General features: G+C 44.4%; 1 protein-coding gene across 1 annotated transcript in view; it reads left to right on the top strand.

Annotated features, from left to right (window-relative positions):
* Positions 1 to 3,601: 3,601 nt before the first annotated feature.
* The window catches only part of PLEKHO2 (pleckstrin homology domain containing O2), a 90,432-nt gene continuing 69,627 nt past the window's right edge, over positions 3,602 to 24,406 (top strand). Inside the window, exon 1 of the mRNA XM_089656669.1 lies at positions 3,602 to 3,758. Within this exon, the coding sequence (XP_089512795.1) occupies positions 3,750 to 3,758 (9 nt within the window). The 5' untranslated portion in view covers positions 3,602 to 3,749. The remainder of the gene's footprint in view (positions 3,759 to 24,406) is intronic.

The following is a 24,406-nucleotide window of genomic DNA, read 5'->3' as shown; positions in this document are numbered from 1 at the left end:
TTTACTCCCCTCTGGATTGAGGATCCATGAGCTCTAGATGCACACTGCGTTTATGTGTCTTACTTCTGGTGAGTGCGTTTTTCAGCCGTTTCCACACGGATCACCAATTCTGAATCCTCATTTGTCACTGGACAAGTCCATATGACCAAGACTTTTAGTGGACTTTTATTTGTCTTATTGTCACTACTTTTAGCGCTGCACTATTTTTATGTTATTTCATTTAAGTTTATATTGGTTGCTTAGAGTGCTCAGCCGCTTTCAGGATTAGCGCTCACTGCTGTTTTTTTTTATACCATTGTGTGAGGGGAGTGTTTTACTAGGGGGCGGGGTGTGTACTGCAGGGAACATCACTGATCAGGAGAGAGAAACTCTTCTGTCCCGATCAGCGTGTCCTGGAGCTGTCAGGGAACTGACAAAAAACACAGCTACTGCAGCAGTGCTCTTTGTCAGTGATTGCCACCGATCGCCGGGACATAGCCAGAAACGACCGGCTGTGACCCGGCGACTGACATCCGCGGCTGTGTTCGGCGGGACAGGTAGGGCGGCGGCGCACCTCGCGCGCGCCCCCTACCCGTTTTAAAAACACAAGTTTTAAAATGTGCTTTTGCCCAGCCGTGCCGCCCTGCCGCCGTATTTCTACAGTGGCTGGGCGGCATGTGATTAAATGTGATGTGAATCAAATAAAATAAAAAAACAGTGCCATTACTCAAATAATAGTCCAAAAAAAGGGATTTGTGATGACGTGATCCAAACCAGGGGCGGACTGACAACTCATGGGGCCCCCAGGCAATAGGGGATCATGGGGCCCCTGTGTCCTTGCCCGAACTCAAAAAGCCTATGAAAAAGGTACCAGGGGCATGTCATGGGGCCCCCTACTGACCCCGGGCCCTCGGGCAGTGCCTGAGTTTCCAAATGGTCAGTCCACCCCTGATCCAAACACACCAACTGTGACTTTTCGTGAATCCTTAAATCATTAAAGATGTGCTCTCACCTCCTTACAAGCCTAACAGGCTTAATAGACTTTTTGTTCACATACATGGAACCTGCTAGAATTTGCTGCAGCATGGAATGGATGTTGGATACCTCCTATGTACTCCACAATGCTTCTCTCCTTATACACGTTATCCCTGCAGGGATCTCTCCCTCCTTCAGCTGCTCAGGATCCCCTGCTCACTCCTCTTAGATGTTCCTCAGTGTCATGAAGCAAAAAAGAAATGTGGACATAGCGCTTTATCCTCATAAGACTTGCCTTTATTTAAATGCTCAGTATATGCACTCACATTGAATAAAATTAAAAAGCGCTTTGGTATTAAAAAATCCTTTGCCTGTGTGTGCCCTGCACAGCATGTATACTCGCCGTTTGCTCTCTGGTGCCGAGTGACATCGTAGCCCCACCCCTACGCGTTACGCCATAGGTCACGTGGCTTCATCAGGGGGGTTGTAATTGAGTAATGGCACTGTTTTTTAATTTTATTTGATTCACATCACATTTAACTTGATATTCATTTATTTATGTACGGCATATTGTTTGTTTTTCATGAATATATAATTTGAAGTCACTAATTTATAAGTTTGTTAGAGATTGGGAGCGCAACATTTTTTAGTTACCGTATTTTTCGCTCCATAAGACGCACTTTTTTCCCCCAAAAAAAGGGGGGAAAATGTCAGTGCGTTTTATGGAGCGAATGTAAAGCGGCCGGTCCGGTATTTCTGCCGCCACCATGTCAGAATACCAGGCCGGCCGCTCAGCTCTTCTCTCCTGCAGGACCTTACCTGTTCCTCGCTCCAGCGCTGCAGTCTTCCCACGGCGGCTTCTGTGACAGCCGGTGCCCACTGCACATGCGCAAGAAGCGCTGCACTTTGTGAATGGTCCGGTGTCTTCTGGGACACATGACAGGTCCCAGAAGGCTCCGGGCCATTCACAAAGCGCAGCGCTTCTCGCGCATGCGCAGTGGGCACCTGGCTGTCACAGAAGCCGCCGTGGGAAGAAGGAAGGACAACTCCGCGGAAGTGTCAAATTCAGGTACCTGTTCCCCTCCCTCCCCAAAGGTCTGCAGTCTCTGGTAATCTCTTTTACTGTCCGCAGTCTCTGGTCTTCTGTACTATGTCCACAGTCTCTGGTCATCCCCTGTACAGTGTCCGCAGTCTCTGGTCATTCCCTGTACTATGTCCGCAGTCTCTGGTCATCCCCTGTACTATCTCCGCAGTCTCTGGTCATCTCCTGTACTATCTCCGCAGTCTCTGGTCATCTCCTGTACTATCTCCACAGTCTCTGGTCATCTCCTGTACTATTTCCGCAGTCTCTGGTCATCTCCTGTACTGTCCGCAGTCTCTGGTCATCTCCTGTACTGTGTCCGCAGTCTCTGGTTATCCCCTGTACTGTGTCCGCAGTCTCTGGTCATCTCCTGTACTGTGTCCGCAGTCTCTGGTCATCTCCTGTACTGTGTCCGCAGTCTCTGGTCATCTCCTGTACTGTGTCCGCAGTCTCTGGTCATTCCCTGTACTATGTCCGCAGTCTCTGGTCTCAAATACTGCGTCTGCAGTCTCTGGTCATCTGTACTGTGTCTGCAGTCTCTGGTCATCCCCTGTACTGTGTCCGCAGTCTCTGGTCATCTCCTGTACTATGTCTGCAGTCTCTGGTCATCTCCTGTACTATGTCCGCAGTCTCTGGTCATCTCCTGTACTGTGTCCACAGTCTCTGGTCATCTCCTGTACTATGTCTGCAGTCTCTGGTCATCTCCTGTACTGTGTCTACAGTCTCTGGTCATCTCCTGTACCGTGTCTGCAGTCTCTGGTCATCTCCTGTACTATGTCTGCAGTCTCTGGTCATCTCCTGTACTATGTCTGCAGTCTCTGGTCACTTCCTGTACTGTGTCCGCAGTGTCTGGTCATCCCCTGTACTGTGTTTGCAGTCCATTGGTTCAGAATATTTTTTTTCTTGTTTTTCTCCTCTAAAACCTAGGTGCATCTTATGGTCAGGTGCGTCTTATGGAACGAAAAATACGGTATATGGTCTTTTTTACACAGTTTGAGTATGTGATAAATGTTAGCGATCCAGAGGAATATTTTAGTGGCTCGCAAGTTACACACACATACATAAATATACATTTATACATACATAGATATACATTTATACATACATAGATATACATTTTTAGCTTTTCAAGTGTTTATTTTAACGTCAAAATGATTGAACATCTCCTCGGTGTGAACGCAGCCTTACTCACTGCATTGCCATGTAAAAATAGAAGAAAGCCTAAAAAAAAACAAAACAAAAAAAAAAAAAGCAGCCATTTATTGGTAAGCTGCAATATAATAAATCTTTGTTTTTGGGTTTAATACTGCTTTCTTTTTTTATTACATTTAGTGTAACGTAATTTGTTTCTATAAAGCCCTATTTATTATGCTGCGTTGTGCACGTCTCTGTTGGGCGGTGTACGGCTCTCTATGTACTCAGCTGCTTCGCACTTTCAGTTCACTGACTCAATTTCAGCTCAACCACCGGAAACCCAACTTTTTTTAAAGCCGAGGTTTGTAGCTGCAGAGAAAAGAGGAATCGAGGCAAGCGGAGGGTGGAGAGCTGAGCTGTTCGGGGCTAGAAAGGTTCCTCTTTGCTCAGCCTGTCAGGGCCTAGGGTCCAGCCTGGGTGGGTGGGGTGTGCAGGGAAGGGGCTGCATGGAGGAGGACATCTGCCTTCCCTTCCTGTAGTCTCAGGTCGTAGATCTGCGTATCCTGGCCACAGGCTGACCATGGACGATGTAAGTCACCTCGCCAAGCTTTTCGCTCTGTCACCTGCCTTCTCCTGGTCCCCGCTTTAACCCTTCCCCTGCTGAGGATGCTCTGGCATCCCTGCGTCCGTCCTACAGCTGAAGTCCTCGCTAATCCCTTCTCCTGATTGAGCAAGGCTACGTTTAGACGTGCGGCTAACATTGCATTTGACAGGCGGTGAGGAGGCGCCTATTTTAACCCTGTAAATGCCGCACCACCGGCTTGACGCACAGCTGTTGGGAGAGTAACCCCTGATATGCTGGCAGCTCTCGTTACCGGCCAGCTACATCCACCGTTGGTGGTACGACGGGACGTCATCTCCCGGCAGTTACGGCATAATTCTCCCAAAGGGGCAGAGGACGGCTTATTATGAAAGGATGCTAAAGAAATATATGATATAAAGGGGAAATGGGTACTTGTGTATAGTTGGATATTGTTACATTGTTGCAATTACTTTTTTATTGGCTAGCTACATCTACCATTGGTTGTATGATGGGACGTCATCTCCCGGCAATTATGGCATAGTTCTCCCAAAGGGAATGTTATTGCAGAGGGGCAGAGGATGGCTTATTATGAAGGGATGCTAAAGAAATATATGATATAAAGGGGAAATGAGTACTTGTGTATAGTTGGACATTGTTACATTGTTGCAATTACTTTTTTATTGGCTAGCTACATCTACCATTGGTTGTATGATGGGACGTCATCTCCCGGCAATTACGGCATAGTTCTCCCAAAGGGGACAGAGGACGGCTTATTATGAAAGGATGCTAAAGAAATATATGATATAAAGGAGAAATGGGTACTTGTGTATAGTTGGATATTGTTACATTGTTGCAATTACTTTTTTGCTGGCCAGCTACATCTACCATTGGTTGTACGACGGGACGTCATCTCCCGGCAATTACGGCATAAATCTTCCAAAGGGGCAGATGACAGCTTATTATGAAAGGATGCTAACGAAATATATGATATAAAGGGGAAATGGGTACTTGTGTATAGTTGGATATTGTTACATTGTTGTAATTACTTTTTTTTACTGGCCAGCTACATCCACCGTTGGTTGTACGATGGGACGTCATCTCCCGGCAATTACAGCATAGTTCTCCCAAAGGGGCAGATGATGGATTATTATGAAGGGATGCTAAAGAAATATATGATATAAAGGGGAAATGAGTACTTGTGTATAGTTGGATATTGTTACATTGTTGCAATGACTTTTTATATTGGCCAGCTACATCTACCATTGGTAGTACGATGGGACGTCATCTCCCGGCAATTACGGCATAGTTCCCCCAAAGGGGCAGAGGACGGCTTATTATGAAAGGATGCTAAAGAAATATATGATCTAAAGGGGAAATGGGTACTTGTGTATAATTAGATATTGTTACATTGTTGCAATGACTTTTTATACTGGCCAGCTACATCTATAGTTGGTTGTACAATGGGACGTTATCTCCCGGCAATTTCGGCATAGTTCTCCCAAAGGGGCAGAGGACGACTTATTATGAAAGGATGCTAAAGAAATATACGATATAAAGAGGAAATGGGTACTTGTGTATAGTTGGATATTGTTACATTGTTGCAATGACTTTTTTACTGGCCAGCTACATCTATCATTGGTTGTACGATGGAACGTCATCTCCCGGCAATTACGGCATAGTTCTCCAAAAGGGAATGTTATTGTAGAGGGGCAGACAGCAGCTTATTATGAAAGGATGCTAAAGAAATATATGATATAAAGAGGAAATGGGTACTTGTTTATAGTTGGATATTGTTACATTGTTGTAATTACTTTTTTTTACTGACCAGCTACATCCACTGTTGGTGGTACGACGGGACGTTATCTCACGGCAATTACGACATAGTTCCCCCTAAGGGGCAGATGACAGCCTATTATGAAAGGATGCTAAAGAAATATATGATATAAAGGGGAAATGGGTACTTGTGTATAATTAGATATTGTTACATTGTTGCAATGACTTTTTATACTGGCCAGCTACATCTATAGTTTGTTGTACGATGGGACATTATCTCCCGGCAATTACAGCATAGTTCTCCAAAAGGGAATGTTATTGTAGATGGGCAGAGAGCAGCTTATTAAAGGATGCTAAAGAAATATACGATATAAAGGGGAAATGGGTACTTGTGTATAGTTGGATATTGTTACATTGTTGCAATGACTTTACTGGCCAACTACATCTACCATTGGTTGTACGATGGGATGTCATCTCCCGGCAGTTTACGGCATAATTCTCCCAAAGGGGCAGAGGATGGCTTATTATGAAAGGATGCTAAAGAAATATACGATATAAAGGGGAAATGGGTACTTGTGTATAGTTGGATATTGTTACATTGTTGCAATTACTTTTTTGCTGGCCAGCTACATCTATAGTTGGTTGTACGATGGGACATCATCTCCCAGCAATTACGGCAAAGTTCCCCCAAAGGGGGCAGAGGACGGCTTATTATGAAAGGATGCTAAAGAAATATACGATATAAAGGGGAAATGGGTACTTTTGTATAGCTGGACATTGTTACATTGTTGCAATGACTTTTTATACTGGCCAGCTACATTCAGTTCTCCGGAAATGAATGTTATTGTAGAGGGGCAGAGGACGGACTTATTAAGGCCCCTTTCATGCTGACGGTCCAATCAGGTGCACCTGCCAGTTTTTCAGGCAGACCCGATCGGACCTTCCATAAACCTCTATGGACTGGCGGGTGTCAGCAGACAAGTGTCCACTAACACCTGTTGGCATTCGATCCGATCCTGTATGCCAAAAACAGACGGATGGGGATCCATTCCCCATCCATCTGGCGGATGGGATGGAAGTCAGGCGGAACGGGACAGGCGGTCTGTTTCCATCCGACCGCCCCATAGAGGGCAGTGGTCTGTGTCCAAGAAAGAGTGCTAAACAAATATATGATATAAAGAAGAAATTGCTACTTTTGTATAGTTGGATATTGTTACATTGTTGCAAAGACTTTTTTTTTTACTGGCCAGGTATATCTACCATTGGTTGTACGATGGGACATCATCTCCCGGCAGTTACTGCTTAGTTCTCCCAAAGGGGCCAGGGGACGGCTTATTAAGAAAGGATGCTAAAGAAATATACAATATAAAAGGGAAATGGATACTCTTGTATAGTTGGATATTGTTACATTGTTGCAATGACTTTTTTCTACTGGCCAGCTGAATCCACCATTGGTTGATGGGAAGTCATCTCTAGATCTCATCCTATAGCCTGGGATCAGGGCTGCTGTTAGAAACCATGTGGGCCCCATAAAACCAACCTGACAGGGCCCCCTTAAAAAAAAAACCAAAACACACTTTACCAGGGGTGGACTGACCATTTGGAAACTCAGTCATTGCCCGAGGGCCCGGAGTCAGTAGGGGGCCCCATGAGATGCCCCTGGTACCTTTTTCATAGGTTTATTTCAGTTTGGGCAAGGACACATGATCCCCTATTGCCCGGGGGGCCCATAAGTTGTCAGTCCACCCCTGCGTTTTACTATGCTTCAGTTATGAATGAACACAGTGAGTGATCACTGCCAATCACTAAATTGTGTTCATTCAGAAAAAGAAGGGGCTGGCTAATGTGACGTATTTCTCAGACCCTTCCCCCCACTCTCCATCTTGAAGGATCCTATTGTGTGCTTGCATCCTGAGGAGGGAAGCTGGCATTATGGGGGCCCAGGGTGCTGGATGAATCAGATGTATACAGGGAGGGTGATCGGCACAGCAGGAGGGGGAGGACCTATTACTGGAACTGATCCCCTGTATGGCTCCCTCCACAGCAGCTGAAAGCTGGCTTCTTCTCTGCCTCCTGCTGGCTTACAGCAGGGAGAGAGAGCCATACAGGGGACCGGTTCCAGTAATTGCCCTCCCCCATCACCTTACCTGTGCACCATATGTTTCCTTTGCTGCCCAAGCCCCCCTTGGTGTGCCCCCACCTCTGCAGTGATGCCGGCTTCCCTCCTTTTTTTCCTACCGGCATGGTGGGGGCCAGGGGCGGACTGACAACTCATGGGGCCCCCGGGCAATAGGGGATCATGGGGCCCCTGTGTCTTTGCCCAAACTCAAAAAAGCCTATGGAAAAGGTACCAGGGGCATCTCATGGGGCCCCCTACTTACCCCGAGTCCTCGGGCAGTGCCCAAGTTTCCAAATAGTCAGTCCGCCCCTGGTGGGGGCAATTACTGGAACCGATCCCCTGTATGGCTTTCTCTGAAAACCAGCGGGAGGGAGAGGGGAAGAATCCAGCTTTCAGAGCCATACAGGGCATCGCATAATTGCCCCCCTTGTGCTGATCACCCTCCCTTCCCACATCCAATTCACCCAGCTTCCTGGGCCCCCCTGCTGGCCTGGGCCCCGTACAGAAGGACTGGTGGTACCCCCTTATCCACAGCCCTGCTCGGGATGTATTAGTAAAGTATGTAAAATAAGCGCAGGATGTGAAGCAATGTGCGCGGTGGCGGCGTGGCCACGTTCACTTGAATAGGTCATGTTCAGTGCCACTAATTGCGACAGAGTGGTATAGCTTTTCTCCATTTTCGCTAAAAAAAAAATGCAAGTTCTGAATTGTTTAAAAACAATGAACTTCCTCTATGGCAGGACAGGAACGGCTACATTGACTCTCTACCAGTACAGCTGTGCATAGAATAAAGATGCCGACAGCAAACATCAAAATGAATATTTATTTCAGGTACTTATATAGCGCCGTCAATTTACGCAGCACTTTACATATATATTGTACATTCACATCAGTCCCTAACCCTCAAGGGGCGTACAATCTAAGGTCCCTAACTCACATTCATACATACACATACTAGGGACAATTTAGACAGGAGCCAATTCACCTACCAGCATGTCTTTGGAGTGTGGGAGGAAACCGGAGTACCCAGAGGAAACCCACGCAGGCACAGGGGGAACATGCAAACTCCAGGTGATGTGGCTGGGATTCGAACCAACGACCCTAGTACTGCCAGGCGGAAGTGCTAACCATTAGCTGCTGTGCTGCCCATTATTATTATAAAATATAAATACAAATATTTACAATATAAACAGAAACAGTACAACAATAAAACACAAGAGGCTTAAGAGGACCCTGCTCACAAGAGCTTACAATCTATTAGATGTATACAGGCAGCACAGTGGTTAAATGGTTAGCCTTCCTGCCTGGCAGCAGTAGGGTCATTGGTTTGAATCCCAGCCACGGCACCACCTGCCTGGAGTTTGCATTATTATTATACAATGTAAAAACAAATATTTACAATATAAATGGAAACAGTACAACAATAAAACACAAGAGGCTTAACCTCCCTGGCGGTCTGATTATTTCAGATTTTTGGTGCTGAAAGCGGTACCATTATTTTGCATGGAAATATGTAGTTTTTTTATTGTAGGCTGTAATATTTAGGAATAACTCACTGAATTCTGTCCGAACAAGAGTCTAGTAAACATCCCGGGTAGGATAAAATTTGAAACACGAAAACATAAATTATAATATAATAAATAATCATAAAAAATAATAATATAATAATAATAAATTTAATTCAATAATATAATCAAACCAAAAACACTGAAATGTGAAATAGAGCGCCAAGTTCGCACATCGCTGAGCAAAGTCGCAGAATCGTTTTCAGTGTCTGATGAGGAATTTCCCCCACGAATCATTATCACTCAATTCTGCAAGTGGTTCTGATTTACTATCGCTGTTCTCTAGCCGGTCTAAAACCGCGTCTGACCTAAAGGGACACTTTTTGGATGCCATGGACTTTTCTAAGTTTCCAGGCAGAAAGAACATTCAAAATGCAGACAGGGGACAGGACAAAGCACTCGGGACAAAATGTATGTGAAATGGGTTGAAACAGCAATGTTTTACTATGTAAAATTTTTTGAAAAAAAATTAAATTTTTTTTAAATTTTCAAATTGGCGCCCGTACATCCCGACATCACAGGGACCGGAACACAGGAGCCGGATGCCGGCATCTGCCGGAGGAGATGGCCGGGGACGCTGCAGGGGACACATCGCTGGAGCGAAGGACAAGGTAAGTGCTGCAGGGACTCCCTATGCAGCGCTGCATGGTAAGCCCGAGTGTAGCTCGGGGTTACCGCTTTTGGTACAGACATTTTACCCCGAGCTACACTCGGGAATACCGTTAGGGAGGTTAAGAGGACCCTGTGCCTGCGTGGGTTTCCTCCGGGTACTCCGGTTTCCTCCCGGTACTCCGTTTTTCTCCTACACTCCAAAGACATGCTGGTAGACATTGGCTCCTGTCTATGTTGGCCCTAGTATCTGTGTGTATTAATGTAAGTTAGGGACCTTAGATTGTACGCCCCTTGAGGGTTAGGGACTGATGTGAATGTACAATATATACAGTATGTAAAGTGCTGCGTAAATTGACAGCACTATATAAGTACCTGAAATAAATAAATCAAATAAAATATATAGGAGATTGCCATCTGCTGCCAGGAACCAGAGAATCCGCCCTTTACTAGTCCTTCCTGGGCTTTAGGACAAGATCCCGGAGACGGAGAACCATTGTACAACCAATGGCACATGTAAGGAGAGGAAGACGTCCTGAGCTCCCGGCACAGCAAGGGTTACCCTCCCAACAGCTGTGCGTCAAGCTGTTGTAGCTTCGCCCTCGTACAGCGAGCAGATTGTGCTCTGAAATCACAAATGTTTTGTAGCTGATTAAAACTTTCCAGCTCCGTCCCAGAACACGTTCACCGCACTTTCACCCGGCAATTATGGAGCAGTTCTCTGAAAGGGAATGTTATTATAGAAGGGGCAGAGGACGTTTTATTAAAGAAGTATTATATTGCAGCTTACCCATTCTTCGATGTGGTGGCTGCATTAGTTTTCTTTTTTTAGGCTCTCTTTCCTTTATTTTCACCTGGTGATCTGGCCAGTATGTCTGTAGTTTTTCAAAAGAACAATCTTTCCTCCTGATGTATCAGTTTACAGGGATGAGACAAACCACTTAACACCGGCTGGGGTGCTTACAATGATCGGCTTTTATTTATTCCGGCAAAACCATTATTCCAAAAGCTAAAACACTCTCTTTGCCGTAACTGATTATCTGTGAGCTGGACGTTGGCTTCACTTTGTTGGTGTATTTAAATCTGCTAATATAGTTAACAGGGGCTGACTTACCATTTGAGCACTGGGGCGCTGCCCGAGGGCCCAGGGTCAGTAGGGGGCCACATGAGATGCTCCTGGTACCTTTCAGAGGCTTTTTTGGGTGTGGTTTGAGCGTGGGTGAGGACACAGGGGCCCCATGATCCCCTATTGCCTGGGGGCCCCATGAGTTGTCAGTCCGCTTCTGATAGTTAACATTCCCCTCCCCCTCCAGACTGACAATGCTGTTATCCAAAAGGTGCCCCCTGTGCTCTTTCATCCAGAGTGGGGGCGCATAATACAGGAGGAGTGGTCAGGGGCATATGTACCACAAGGCAAACAAGGCATTTGCCTAGGGTCGCATTCTTCAGGGGGGCAGCACCACCCCGGAAGAAGGGACAGAAGAGGGGACACATACGGCTTGGGACAGGGTAGGATCTGAGAGAGGGTGCGGGCTGCTTGACTCTCGTTCCCAAGGATGTCCAGGGCTGTGAAGGTGAATGTCTTTCTCTCTCTTGCTGGGAGGGGAGCGGCCGGTGTATGGGGGCAATGGTAGTGGAAGGCTCTCTCAGATGGGGGGGCAGGGGTGTTGTTGGTCAATTTCAGGCTCTCTCCAGGGAAGGGGGGCCAACTTTGTGTTGTCTAGGGCAGCACAAAACCTAAATACACCACTGGGAGTGGTACTGGCCAAATCACCAGGTGAAAATAGAGGGGGGAAAGCCTTTAAAAAGAAAACTAATGCAGCCACCACATCTAACGATTGATAAGCTGCAGTACAGTTGCAAGAAAAAGTATGTGAACCCCTTGGGATTACGTGGAGTTTTGCATGAATTGGGCATAAAATGTGCTCTGACCGTCATCTAAGTCACAACAATAGAAGAACACAGTCTGCTGAACATAATACTACACAAACATTAGATGTTGCCATGGTTTAATTGCACATAACATGTAAACATTCACAGTGCAGGGAGGAAAAAGTATGTGAACCTTTGGACTTAATAACTGGTTGACCCTCCTTTTGGCAGCAATAACCTCAACCAAACGTTTCCTGTAGTTGCAGATCAGACCTGCACAACGATCTGGAGTCATTTTGGACCACTCCTCTTCACAAAACTGTTTCAGTGTAGCAATATTCTTGGGATGTCTGGTGTGAATCGCTCTCTTAAGGTCATGCCACAGCATTTCAATCGGGTTGAGGTCAGGACTCTGACTGGGCCACTCCAGAAGGCGTATTCTGTGCTGTTGCAGCCATTGTTTTGTTGAATTACTTGTATGCTTTGAGTCATTGTCCTGTTGCATCACCCATCCTCTGCGGAGCTTCAGTTGGCGGACAGATGGTCGTACGTTTTCCTGCAAAATGTCTTCATAAACTCTGGAATTCATTTTCCCATCAATGACAACAATCCGTCCAGGCCCTGAGGCAGCAAAGCAGCCCCAAACCATGATGCTCCCTCCGCCATGTTTCACAGTGGGGATGAGGTTTTGATGTTGGTGTGCTGTGCCTTTTTTTCTCCACACATAGTGTTGTGTGTTCTTCCCAAACAACTCAATCTTGGTTTCATCTGTCCACAGTATATTTTGCCAGTAGTGCTGTGGAACATCCAGGTGCTCTCTTGCAAACTTCAAACGTGCTGCAATCTTCTTTTTGGACAGCAATGGCTTCCTCCGTGGTGTCCTCCCATGTACTCCATTCTTGTTTAATGTTTTCCTTATTGTAGATGTGTCAACAAAAATGTTAGCATGTGCCAGAGATTTCTGTAGGTCTTTAGCTGACACTCTGGGATTCTTCTTTACCTCATGCAGCATTCTGTGCTGTGCTCTTGCAGTCATTTTTACAGGACGACCACGCCTAGGGAGAGTAGCAACAGTGCTAAACTTTCTCCATATGTAGACAGTCTGTCTTACCGTGGACACGTGAACATCAAGGCTTTTGAAGATACTTTTGTAACCCTTTCATGCAAGTCAACAATTCTTGATCGTAGGTCTTCTGAGAGTTCTTTTCTGCGAGGCATGGTTCACATCAGACAGTGCTTCTTGAAACCAGTAAACCCAAAACAGGTGTGTGTTTTTCAAGGGCAGGACAGCTGTCAGCAACACATCCAATATCATCACACTGATTGGAGTCAAGGTTGGCTCACTCCTGGCTCCAATTAGCTCTGGGAGAAGTCATTAAGCTAGGGTCTCACATACTTTTTCCTCCCTGCACTGTGAATGTTTACATGTTATGTGCAATTAAACCATGGCAACATCTAATGTTTGCGTAGTATTATGTTCAGCAGACTGTGTTCTTCTATTGTTGTGACTTAGATGACATTCAGTTGTGACTTAGATGACATTCAGAGCACATTTTATGGCCAATTCATGCAAAACTCCACGTAATCCCAAGGGGTTCACATATTTTTTCTTGCAACTGTATATTACATCTTTGGTTTTGGGTTTTAGGCCCCATGTACACGGGACACTTCTGAACGATGGAAACTGACTGCTGGAAAACGTAGATAAAAAACGTCTGTTTAGCCGCGTTTGCATACCGCGTTTATGAGCATTTGTGTTTAAAAGGGGTTTTTTAACCTCAGGAGATGCCCAAAATGCACTGAAAAACAGTAATAAATTAACAATTTTAGACATTTTGAGAGAAATAGAGAGAGCAGAAGCAGGGAGAGCAGTATGTGTTGAGATTAGCTGTTTTTTTTTTTTTTGTGGTGTTTGGATGTGTTCCGGCTCATTTCTGTGCAGAAATTATTGCAGCCGTGTAACATATTTTATTTCATGAGAAACCTCAAAGTATGGTGTACCGGGTCCACTTTAGTACCAGTAAAACGCTTTGCATGCATTTTTCATGATGAAAAAAGGCTCTGGACAGCATCTGGTAAAAAACATTTTCAAACACAAACGCTTATAAACGCGATTTGCTGCGTTTTACCACGTTTACAAGCGTTTTGTGTTTGAAACGCTGAGAATCGACTGCTGAACACAAGTTTTCTGTGTTCAAAAAAACGACTGTAAACTCAACTGCTTGTAAACGACGATGTGTACATGGAGACATAAGAAAACATTAGGGGGAATTCAGGGGCTGCTGAAAAAAATGCAGAACAGCTCCTAAACGTGAGTTTATCATCTGCAGTGTACATGAGCCCTAATACCGTTTTAAGAAAAGAATGCTAAAGAGATGTAAAGGGGGAAAAGTGGATACTTTTGTATAGTTGAATATTGTTACATTGTTGCAGTGACTTTTGTTTAGCATTTTGCCCGCATACAACTATAGAACTAGTCCTTGACCCTTCGGCATCCAGAGGCATTTTTTTTGCACACGTTTAAAAAACTAATTTTAGGCCTGAAGATTAGATAAAACCCTCAAACATTACATATTCTCTTAAAACAGACGCCTTAGAGCAGGGGTGTCAAACTCAATTTCATGGCCGAATCAGCATTATGGGCCGGTTGTATCTGTAAGACTAGATGTCCAGAGCGCCCCATCCTCCCTTACATCACAGGGAACCCCCCCCCCCTTACCTTGTGCTGCTGCCAGGAAGAAGCTGGAGGCTGAGCTGGGAAGCAGAAAGTGCAGTGTCTGGAGGAGGACCAAAGGAGGGCTGGAGTCAGCTGCTGAAGTCTGCAGGGGAGTTGGAGACAAGAGGGCGCTGCGGCTGCACAGAGACATGCAGGATCTGTAGGAGGAGTTCTGTCCTGCTCTCTGCTGCCAATTGCTGAGACCAAGGGTGGGGGGGTTGCAGAAATGAACCTCTCTGTGGCTGCATGGAGAAAAGCAGGATCTGGCTGAGGAGATCTGTCCTCTCTTCTGTTGACTGCTGAGACAAGGTGGAAACGAGGAAGTGCCACAGCTGCAGGAGAGGTCTGATGGTCACATGAAATGGCCTGAAGGGCCAGATTTGGCCCTTGGGCTTTGAGTTTGACACCTGTGCCTTAGAGAATAAAATAGTAGTAGGTCTCCGGAAAAGACTGCTATTGTAGAGGGACAGAGGATGTCTTGATGAGAATGCTTAAGAAAAATATATGATGTAAAATGTTGCAAATGTTGGATACTTTTTTATATATATATATATGTATATATGTTACATTTTTGCAGTGACTTTTCTTTAGAGGTTTCCCCACTTACATCCATACATCAAGCCCTTAAAGTAGTTGTGTACAGCAGCCCCCCTAATACTTACCTGAGCCCCATCACGACCTAGCCATGTGCACAGGAGCCTTCTCTCTACGGGGACTCGCCCTCCTCATTGGTTGAACCAGTGGCTCCTGCTGCTGTCAATCACAGCCAGTGAGCCAATGATGAGAAGGGCGGGGCCAAGCCATGGCTCTGTGTGTGAATGAACACACAGAACAGTAGCTCGGGGGCGAGCCTGCTTGGAATCTACTTGTAGGAAGGAGGGGCCAAGAGTGCCAGTGGGGGGACCTGAGAAGAAGAGAATCAGAGCAGGCAAGTATAACATGCTTGTTTTGTGTTTTTTTTTTTTTCTAAATTTCCTTTCACACTGAGGAGTTTTCGAAACACTTTTGTGTTTCAAAAAGTGCTAGAAAAGCTCACGAAAAATACTTCCCTAATTCTGTCTATGTATGTTATAAATACATCAGTGGTTCATATAGTGACTCAGTGTAGAGCTCTGAGGTCATCACAGAGGACAAGGGGGCACTCTTTACATCTGGAGGAAAAGAAATGTAATCTCAAAACGCGGAAAGGTTTCTTCACAGTAAGAGCTGTGAAAATGTGGAATAGACTCCCTCAAGAGTTGGTTGTGGCCAGCTCAGTGGATTGCTGTAGGAAAGTCCTGGATTCTTTCTTGGATACACAGAATATAACTGGATATAACATTTATAGGTAAAGTTGATCCAGGGAATATCTGATTGCCTCTCGGGGGATCAGGAAGGAATTTTTTCCCCTGCAGGAGCAAATTGGATCGTGCTTTGCTGGTTTTTTTTGCCTTCCTCTGGATCAACTGTGTGTGTAGGATTATAACTTTTAATTTTGGTTGAACTGTTTGTCTTTTTTCGGCCAGACTAACTAAGTAACTATGTTTTCACACTGTGGTGTTACACTTCCATTGCGGTGTTAAAGATCCTGTTTGCAGCATTTTTGGGGCATGTTTGTTCAGTTAAAAAAACACACCAAAAATGCACCTCCCCACTGAAATCAAAGGAAAACATCTCAAAAACGCCCCCGAGATGCGTTTTTGGTGCAGTTTCTGAGTTACATGTCGTTTAAAAAATGCACCTCAAGCGCGGCACAACCATAGATCAGTGTAAAAGTGCCCTTATTATCACTTTAACCCTTTCCCTGCCAGAACCATTTTTGCATATATTTTTTTTTTTCGCTCATATGTTTAATTAAATCGTTTTTGGCCTGATGATTTTCTAAAACTCTCAAATTTTATACATTTTCTAAAAGCAAACGCCCTGGAGAATAAAATAGTGATAGTTCCATTTTTACACAAAAAATTACAACCATCCCAACCAGGGGCGGACTGACCATTTGAAAACTCGGGCACTGCCCGAGGGCCTGGGGTCAGTAGGGGGCCCCATGAGATGCCCCTGGTAACTTTTTCATAGGCTTTTTTGAGTTTGGGCAAGGACACAGGGACCCCACGATCCCCTATTGCTCGGGGGCCCGATGAGTTGTCAGTTCGCCCCTGAACCCAACCTATAACCAGCCTTAGCAGCAAGGTGCAGATGGAGGGGCAATACACATCGTCAACAAACAAAGGATTTCCCAGCAGCACTTACCAGCCAGCCTGCAAATCAACTAATTTGGTCCCATCCAGGGGCGGACTGACCATTCAGTCTCTCGGGCACTGCCCGAGGGCCCGGGGTCAGTAGGGGGCCCCATAAAATGCCCCTGGTACCTTTTTTATAGTCTTTTTTTGAATGTGGGCAAGGACACAGGGGCCCCATGATCCCCTATTTCCCGGGGGCCCCATGAGTTGTCAGTCCGCCCCTGATCCCGTCTAACAGTATGCATCAAAAACAGAGGGTTTTGTTTGCACACATTTGCAAATACATGCGTAAGCAGCAGTCCCGCGTCTTCTGTATACTGTGGATCTAACTAAAATTTCCAAAGCCTCCAAAGTAGGAACACATGTATCAATGGATAGGTTAAGGGCAGTTCCATTTTTTTTATGTCACTCAAATCCAAAATGTCAGCAAAAAATTCACAAAGCCCTGGTTCACATCTGTGCGGTCGTGCGCCCCGCGATTAGTGCGGGCACGCAAGGCCATTCTTTTGGGGAGGCTGGTAGAGGCCCCAGTGCATTACTTTTGCCCTGGGGTCCATGATGCTATTAAGACGGCCCTGGATGCAGACTGCAATAAAAACATGACAAGGGTTCTAATTCCTCTCTTCTCTATCCACAACTATACAGTACTTTCAATTATAACTAAAGGGAAAACCTTTCTTGTAGATTTAGAGTGGTAAGGGGGTACAACCCCCATCAGGTTTGTATTGCTGTCCTCGTTAGGGAAATTCACCTTTTCTACTTACCCTGATCACCAGTGTCACCGGGGATGAAAATGGGGGTAAATCCAAAAGTTTGAGCTGCCACCAGATCAGGAATGAAGGGGAGATCTTCCAGTGGGGGCACTTCACTTAACAACTGTCTAAGAGGGGATTTTCTTCCCATTGGAAAGATATCCTCTCACTTCTAGTTGAGTCTATAGGACAGGAAGTAAAGAAATATTTCAAATAACAAAAAAAAATTATATGGGTTATACTTCCTCCCCTACTCTAACTTTTTTTTTTTTAAGTTTTGCTATATATATATATATATATATATATATATATATATATATATACACATATATATGTATCTATCTGTCAGGAACCAGGTCTGAACCTACAACCTCTGCAGTCGCAGGTAGTGTCTCATTTGGGTGAGCCACCTGAAATCTCTCTCTGTAGCTAGGTTTGTATCTGTGCAAGTTCAAGTTCTTCTTTGACCACTTCCAGTCCAGACACTTTCACCCCTTTCCAGTCCGGACACTTTCACCCCCTTCCAGTCCGGACACTTTCACCCCCTTCCTGTCCGGACACTTTCACCCCCTTCCAGTCCGGACACTTTCACCCCCTTCCAGTCCGGACACTTTCACCCCCTTCCTGTCCAGGCCAGTTTTCAGCTTTCAGCGCTATCACACTTTGAATGACAATTGCGCGGTCATGCAACACTGTACCTATATGAATGTTTTAGCATTTTTGTGAGACAGTTAAAACTTTATTATATATTTATTCACCACTAGGATTTTTCTTTTTTGCTATATAAATGAAAGTCCACAAATTTTGAAAGTGTTTTTCTTATAAAATTTTTCAAATAAATAATCTTTCTTAATAAATTTTGGCCAACATGTATTACTCTATCTTTTTTAGTACAAAAAAATCCCAAATTAGTGTATAACCAAAAAGATTTCTAATTTTGTTTTTACATTTTTGTTTTTTTTATATTATTATTGATTTTTTTTAAACATAATATCACCATAGTGACACTGTACTACGTGTGGGGGGTGATGAAGATTTGTTTTTCTTTTTTTTTTCACCGATTGCTTTTACACCCGTAAAGGCTGTAAAAGCAATAATTTCTCCTCCTCTCTGGCTGCATTCTTGCAATCATTGAGAAATACTGTGAGATCTGTGATTGGTCACAGCTTGTCACATGGCACAAGGCTGTTGTGAATAGCCCTGTACTATGTGACCTCTGTGATCATTCACAGATTTCACAAGTAGTAAGCAATGATGTCAGAAGTGACATCTTGTTTACTACTGTTCATGTGATCACTGATTGGCCAATCAGTGATCACATGAATTGGGACCTCACACAGTACAGTGATCGGTGTTCAGAGGACATAGCAAGCACCGATCGCAGTGCCGCGCACTCCCAGGGAGCGCGCACAGGCAGTGAACGTGAGTGACGTTTAGAAACGGCAACCCAATTCGGCAGCGCTCCCGTCCGGCCGTTTATCTACATGGGCCGGACGGGAAGTGGTTAAGCTAGCCATACATGTGAAGATTACTCACTGGTCTCAAGAAAAAGAATCCATAGATTCTCTCATCCACGCTAAACAGCGTAAATGGAGGAATCTCCCACTGCCGGCTATTGTATACCCGAACAGTGGCTGCATCTGGTTGGCTGCTGTTCAGACAACAATTTTCCGCATAGCTCCTTTTAATTTTTTGGATTGAGGGATGTGGGGAGAGAGGGGGCCAACAGGGCCACCTAAAGGTGGAAATGATATTTGAAACGTGTACGGCCAGCTTTAGTAGACTTGATCAACCCCAATGTAATCAATTGTAAAACATAAGAAGATTTGATGAGCATCGGTTGTCCCTGGTTTATTTCACTTGCTGTGATGGTGTTCTTTGATGGAATATAGAAATGTGTTTGTATAATGTAACACACTCATACTGTATATTAGAAGCTCCTCAGGAATTCCCGACCTGTATGAAATGACAAGGCTTCCAAATGTCTGTCTTTGTATGGTCATGGGTCATCGTTGTGTCCTCCAACATCTCGATCATTTAAAGGGTTCCTTTGCATATCTTTGTACCTTTCTGTTCATATTGCATAGGTTGTAGCAGGGTCCAGGGGCGGACTGACAATTCATGGGGCCCCCGGGCAATAGGGGATCATGGGGCCCCTGTGTCCTTGCCCAAACTTAAAAAAGCCTATGAAAAAGGTACCAGGGGCATCTCATGGGGCCCCCTACTGACCCTGGGCCCTTGGGCAGTGCCTGAGTTTACAAATGGTCAGTCCGCCCCTGGCAGGGTCCCACACATGGCATGCTGGGTTATGTTTTAGAGGGACCAATTAATACCATGGTATGCTTTTATCCAAATTGGCAGATGTAATAAAGAGGTGTTTTTGACTTTATGGCTGGGAGTTGGGTATATTGTGATATAGGTAATTTGGTGTTTATATTGGATCTTCCATGGTGGTCCATTTAGTGGTGGTTTGACATTTGCTTATTTTTTTCGGTCTACATTCCTTTGTATGTGAAGACAGTGGTGGGGTAACATGGATAGCAGCCCAGTGGTCCATGAAAGCTCAGCCTCAATATTCCCATTTGTTATAACCGTGTAAAATCATATTGAAGCATTATATATACATTTGTAAATTAAAAAGGCTTTCTTTTTCATTAAAGCTCAACTCCAGGAGTTAGACCAAATCTACCCTTGTAGTGGGCCCCCACATCGCCTGCACTGCAAGGGTTAACTGCTAGTTCAGACTAGGGGTGCTGGAATAAGGAGAAATACTTACCGTATTTCTTGCTCCAGCCAGTCCCTTCTAGTGGTGGGGCCAGTCCTTTCAGTGGCGCTCCCAGCCTTGATCACTGTCCAGTCTCCTCAACGTACAACACTGGGTTAACAGCCCTGTATGTGATGACATTGCGGGACCACCCACAGAATGGAGCGCCAAAAGGGAGAAGGGAGAGTGCTAGAGTTGGCCAGAGCGGGGATAAGGTAAGTAATGCAGTCTCTATAGCTCCCTCTAAAGCAGTGGTTGTCAACCTATGAGCTAAAGGGGGCCTCAAACACAGCCCCCAACATCACCAAAGGGCTGCACAATATGTGTAACGCTTGGGAGGACTGTCAGAAACTGCAAACATAATAGAGGAAATGAGGGTCAGAGAGTGTGGTCAGAAAACAGTTTTGGCCGGAGATATGCTGCAGAAAACAATACAAAAACGGGAACATGTTACATGCGGCTAGAAGAGATCGATGCTATTACCCTAATCATTGCTTTCACTATAGACTGCTGAGGTCCAAGAGCTGCACATCAAATACCAAAGGGCTGCAGGAGGTCCTCAGGCTACAGGTTGGGCACCAGAGCTCTAGAGCTATTGAAATGTAGGGCTGGGGGGTTGGGGGGCTGGGGGATTCCACTACCAGGGTAGATTTTGTTTAATTCCTAGAATTGGGCTTTAAGGATCTATTTGTTAAATTGTGTTTTATCACTATGTGTACTATAATGACCAAACGTTGTGGACCATCTCACCGGGATGAGCTTGTGAGAAATCCTATTTTAAAACCTTGGGCATTAATAGGGAATTGGACTTTCCCTCCAATCCTCTTTGATGGTTTAACAGCCTCCACTCCAATGCCCATGGTTTTAAAGGACTTCCCATAAGCTCATTCAGGTGAGATGGTCCACAACGTTTGGCCATTATAGTATACACAACGATGCAGAAGGATTTCCACAAGATTTTGGAGTATGCCTGTGGGAATTTGTGCCCATTCATCCAAAGGAGCATCTGAGGTCAGGTACTTATCTTGGAATGGAAGACCTGGTTTGCTATTGGCGTTCAAATTAATCGCTGAGCTGTTCAATAGGGCTGAGGCCGGGGCTTTGTTCCCTCCACACCAAAGTCGTTCACTCGTGGCCATGCTCTTTATGTAGTTGGCTTTGTGCACGTGAAATCAGTAATGTGGAGCCGTGTCTACATTTGTTTGGCCACATAGCCCACATGGAATAAAAATATATTTGAAATGCTACAGTTTTGGCCATATGCAATATATTTCAATAAATATATTTATAGATGGATAGATAGATGGATAGATAGATAGATAGATAGATAGATAGATAGATAGATAGATAGATAATAGATAGACAGACAGACAGACAGACAGACAGACAGATAGATAGATAGATAGATAGATAGATAGACACACACACTGTATATATTGCATGTTGAAATGTGTTTTTTTTTACAAAATGTATGAAAAATATTTTTAAAAATGCATTTTAAATATACTGTATGTCATTAAAAATACAAACCTACATCTTTGGAATGCATTTACAAATATATGTTAAAATTACTTTTTTATATATAAGAAAAATATATTTTTCATATATTTTGTAATATATAAATATATATTTCAACATGCAGTGTGTGTATGTGTATATATATATATATATATATATATACAGTTGCAAGAAAAAGTATGTGAACCCCTTGGGATTACGTGGAGTTTTGCATGAATTGGGCATAAAATGTGCTCTGAATGTCATCTAAGTCACAACAATAGAAGAACACAGTCTGCTGAACATAATACTACACAAACATTAGATGTTGCCATGGTTTAATTGCACATAACATGTAAACATTCACAGTGCAGGGAGGAAAAAGTATGTGAGGCCCTAGCTTAATGACTTCTCCCAGAGCTAATTGGAGCCAGGAGTGAGCCAACCTTGACTCCAATCAGTGTGATGATATTGGATGTGTTGTTGATAGCTGTCCTGCCCTTAAAAAACACACACCTGTTTTGGGTTTACTGGTTTCAAGAAGCACTGTCTGATGTGAACCGTGCCTTGCAGAAAAGAGCTCTCAGAAGACCTACGATCAAGAATTGTTGACTTGCATGAAGCTGGAAAGGGTTACAAAAGTATCTCCAAAAGCCTTGATGTTCATGTGTCCACGGTAAGACAGACTGTCTACAAATGGAGAAAGTTTAGCACTGTTGCTACTCTCCCTAGGCGTGGTCGTCCTGTAAAAATGACTGCAAGAGCACAGCGCAGAATGCTGCATGAGGTAAAGAAGAATCCCAGAGTGTCAGCTAAAGACCTACAGAAATCTCTGGCACATGCTAACATTTTTGTTGACACATCTACAATAAGGAAAACATTAAACAAGAATGGAGTACATGGGAGGACACCACGGAGGAAGCCATTGCTGTCCAAAAAGAATATTGCAGCACGTTTGAAGTTTGCAAAAGAGCACCTGGATGTTCCACAGCACTACTGGCAAAATATACTGTGGACAGATGAAACCAAGATTGAGTTGTTTGGGAAGAACACACAACACTATGTGTGGAGAAAAAAAGGCACAGCACACCAACATCAAAACCTCATCCCCACTGTGAAACATGGCGGAGGGAGCATCATGATTTGGGGCTGCTTTGCTGCCTCAGGGCATGGACGGATTGTTGTCATTGATGGGAAAATGAATTCCAGAGTTTATCAAGACATTTTGCAGGAAAACGTACGACCATCTGTCCGCCAACTGAAGCTCCGCAGAGGATGGGTGATGCAACAGGACAATGACCCAAAGCATACAAGTCATTCAACAAAACAATGGCTGTAACAGCACAGAATACGCCTTCTGGAGTGGCCCAGTCAGAGTCCTGACCTCAACCCGATTGAAATGCTGTGGCATGTCCTTAAGAGAGCGATTCACACCAGACATCCCAAGAATATTGCTACACTGAAACAGTTTTGTGAAGAGGAGTGGTCCAAAGTTACTCCAGATCGTTGTGCAGGTCTGATCTGCAACTACAGGAAACGTTTGGTTGAGGTTATTGATGCCAAAGGAGGGTCAACCAGTTATTAAGTCCAAAGGTTCACATATTTTTTCCTCCCTGCACTGTGAATGTTTACATGTTATGTGCAATTAAACCATGGCAACATCTAATGTTTGTGTAGTATTATGTTCAGCAGACTGTGTTCTTCTATTGTTGTGACTTAGATGAAGTTCAGAGCACATTTTATGCCCAATTCATGCAAAACTCCACGTAATCCCAAGGGGTTCACATACTTTTTCTTGCAACTGTATATGTGTATATATGTGTGTATATATATATATATATATGTGTGTGTGTGTGGGGCAGCCTCAGCTGTGCATGTTTCCCTATGAGACTGTGTATAGAGGAAAGGTGTTCATTTCCTCCACTCAAATCTCAAATCACACTCATCTATCTGCTCTATGCTGTACAAACGGCAAAAAAAAAAACTGATGTTCTAACCCCTCTCCACCATTTTCCTTAAACCAAAAAGTTCTGTCTTTAGCTCTTGAACAATGAGGAAGCAATTTTGCATCATAGTATGGAGGAGTTTAGTAATGACCCAGTGACCTCAGAAGGGTTCCTGTAAATGCTGCAGATCATGTGTGGCCAATGATGCCTTTGCATTAGATTTCCCATGAGCTCATGTAGGTAGTGTGGGTTGTTTGCTGTGTCCACAAAAAGCTGTCCACCAAGAGTATACCGGAGGCATACAGTTACTATCGTGTTATTAATTTCATTGTTTCGATTGCAAAAATGTCATAAGATTTTATTAAAAGTCATAAGAGATTACAGGCTTACCTTGGTTTACGAACGCCTCGTAACGTAATTTTGGGTTTTACGAATGAAAATTCATTGAAAATAATGTCTCGGTTTACGAATTTGTTTCGCAATACGAACGGATTAATTCAGGGCTTGAAATTTCCACTCGCCTGCTCGCCAATGGTGAGTGGAAATTATGGTGGGGGCGAGTGTATCCCCCAGAGCAGGCTTGGAGCCCAGGCTGGATCTGTCATTAGCACTGGGAGCCGTCAGACTGCTCAATAGCTGAGCGCAGTGAAAGCAAAGCAAGGAGTGTGTGCTGTGCTCTCTGCCTCCCCCTAGAGTGCAGTACCCAGCTCTGTGAGTGAACTACGAAGTACTGCAACTTTTTATTGGGGGGGGGTGTACGTGTACCATGTTTGTGTGTGTCTGTGTATGCATGTACAATTGTACATGTGTCTGTGTGTGTGT

The sequence above is a fragment of the Staurois parvus genome, unplaced genomic scaffold (genome assembly GCF_062004578.1).
Source record: "Staurois parvus isolate SC_StPar_1 unplaced genomic scaffold, SC_StPar_1.0 ptg000927l, whole genome shotgun sequence".
Classification (NCBI taxonomy): Eukaryota; Metazoa; Chordata; class Amphibia; order Anura; family Ranidae; genus Staurois; species Staurois parvus.
The sequence above is the reverse complement of the archived record's forward strand: the minus strand, read 5'-3'. Positions and strand labels throughout refer to the sequence as shown.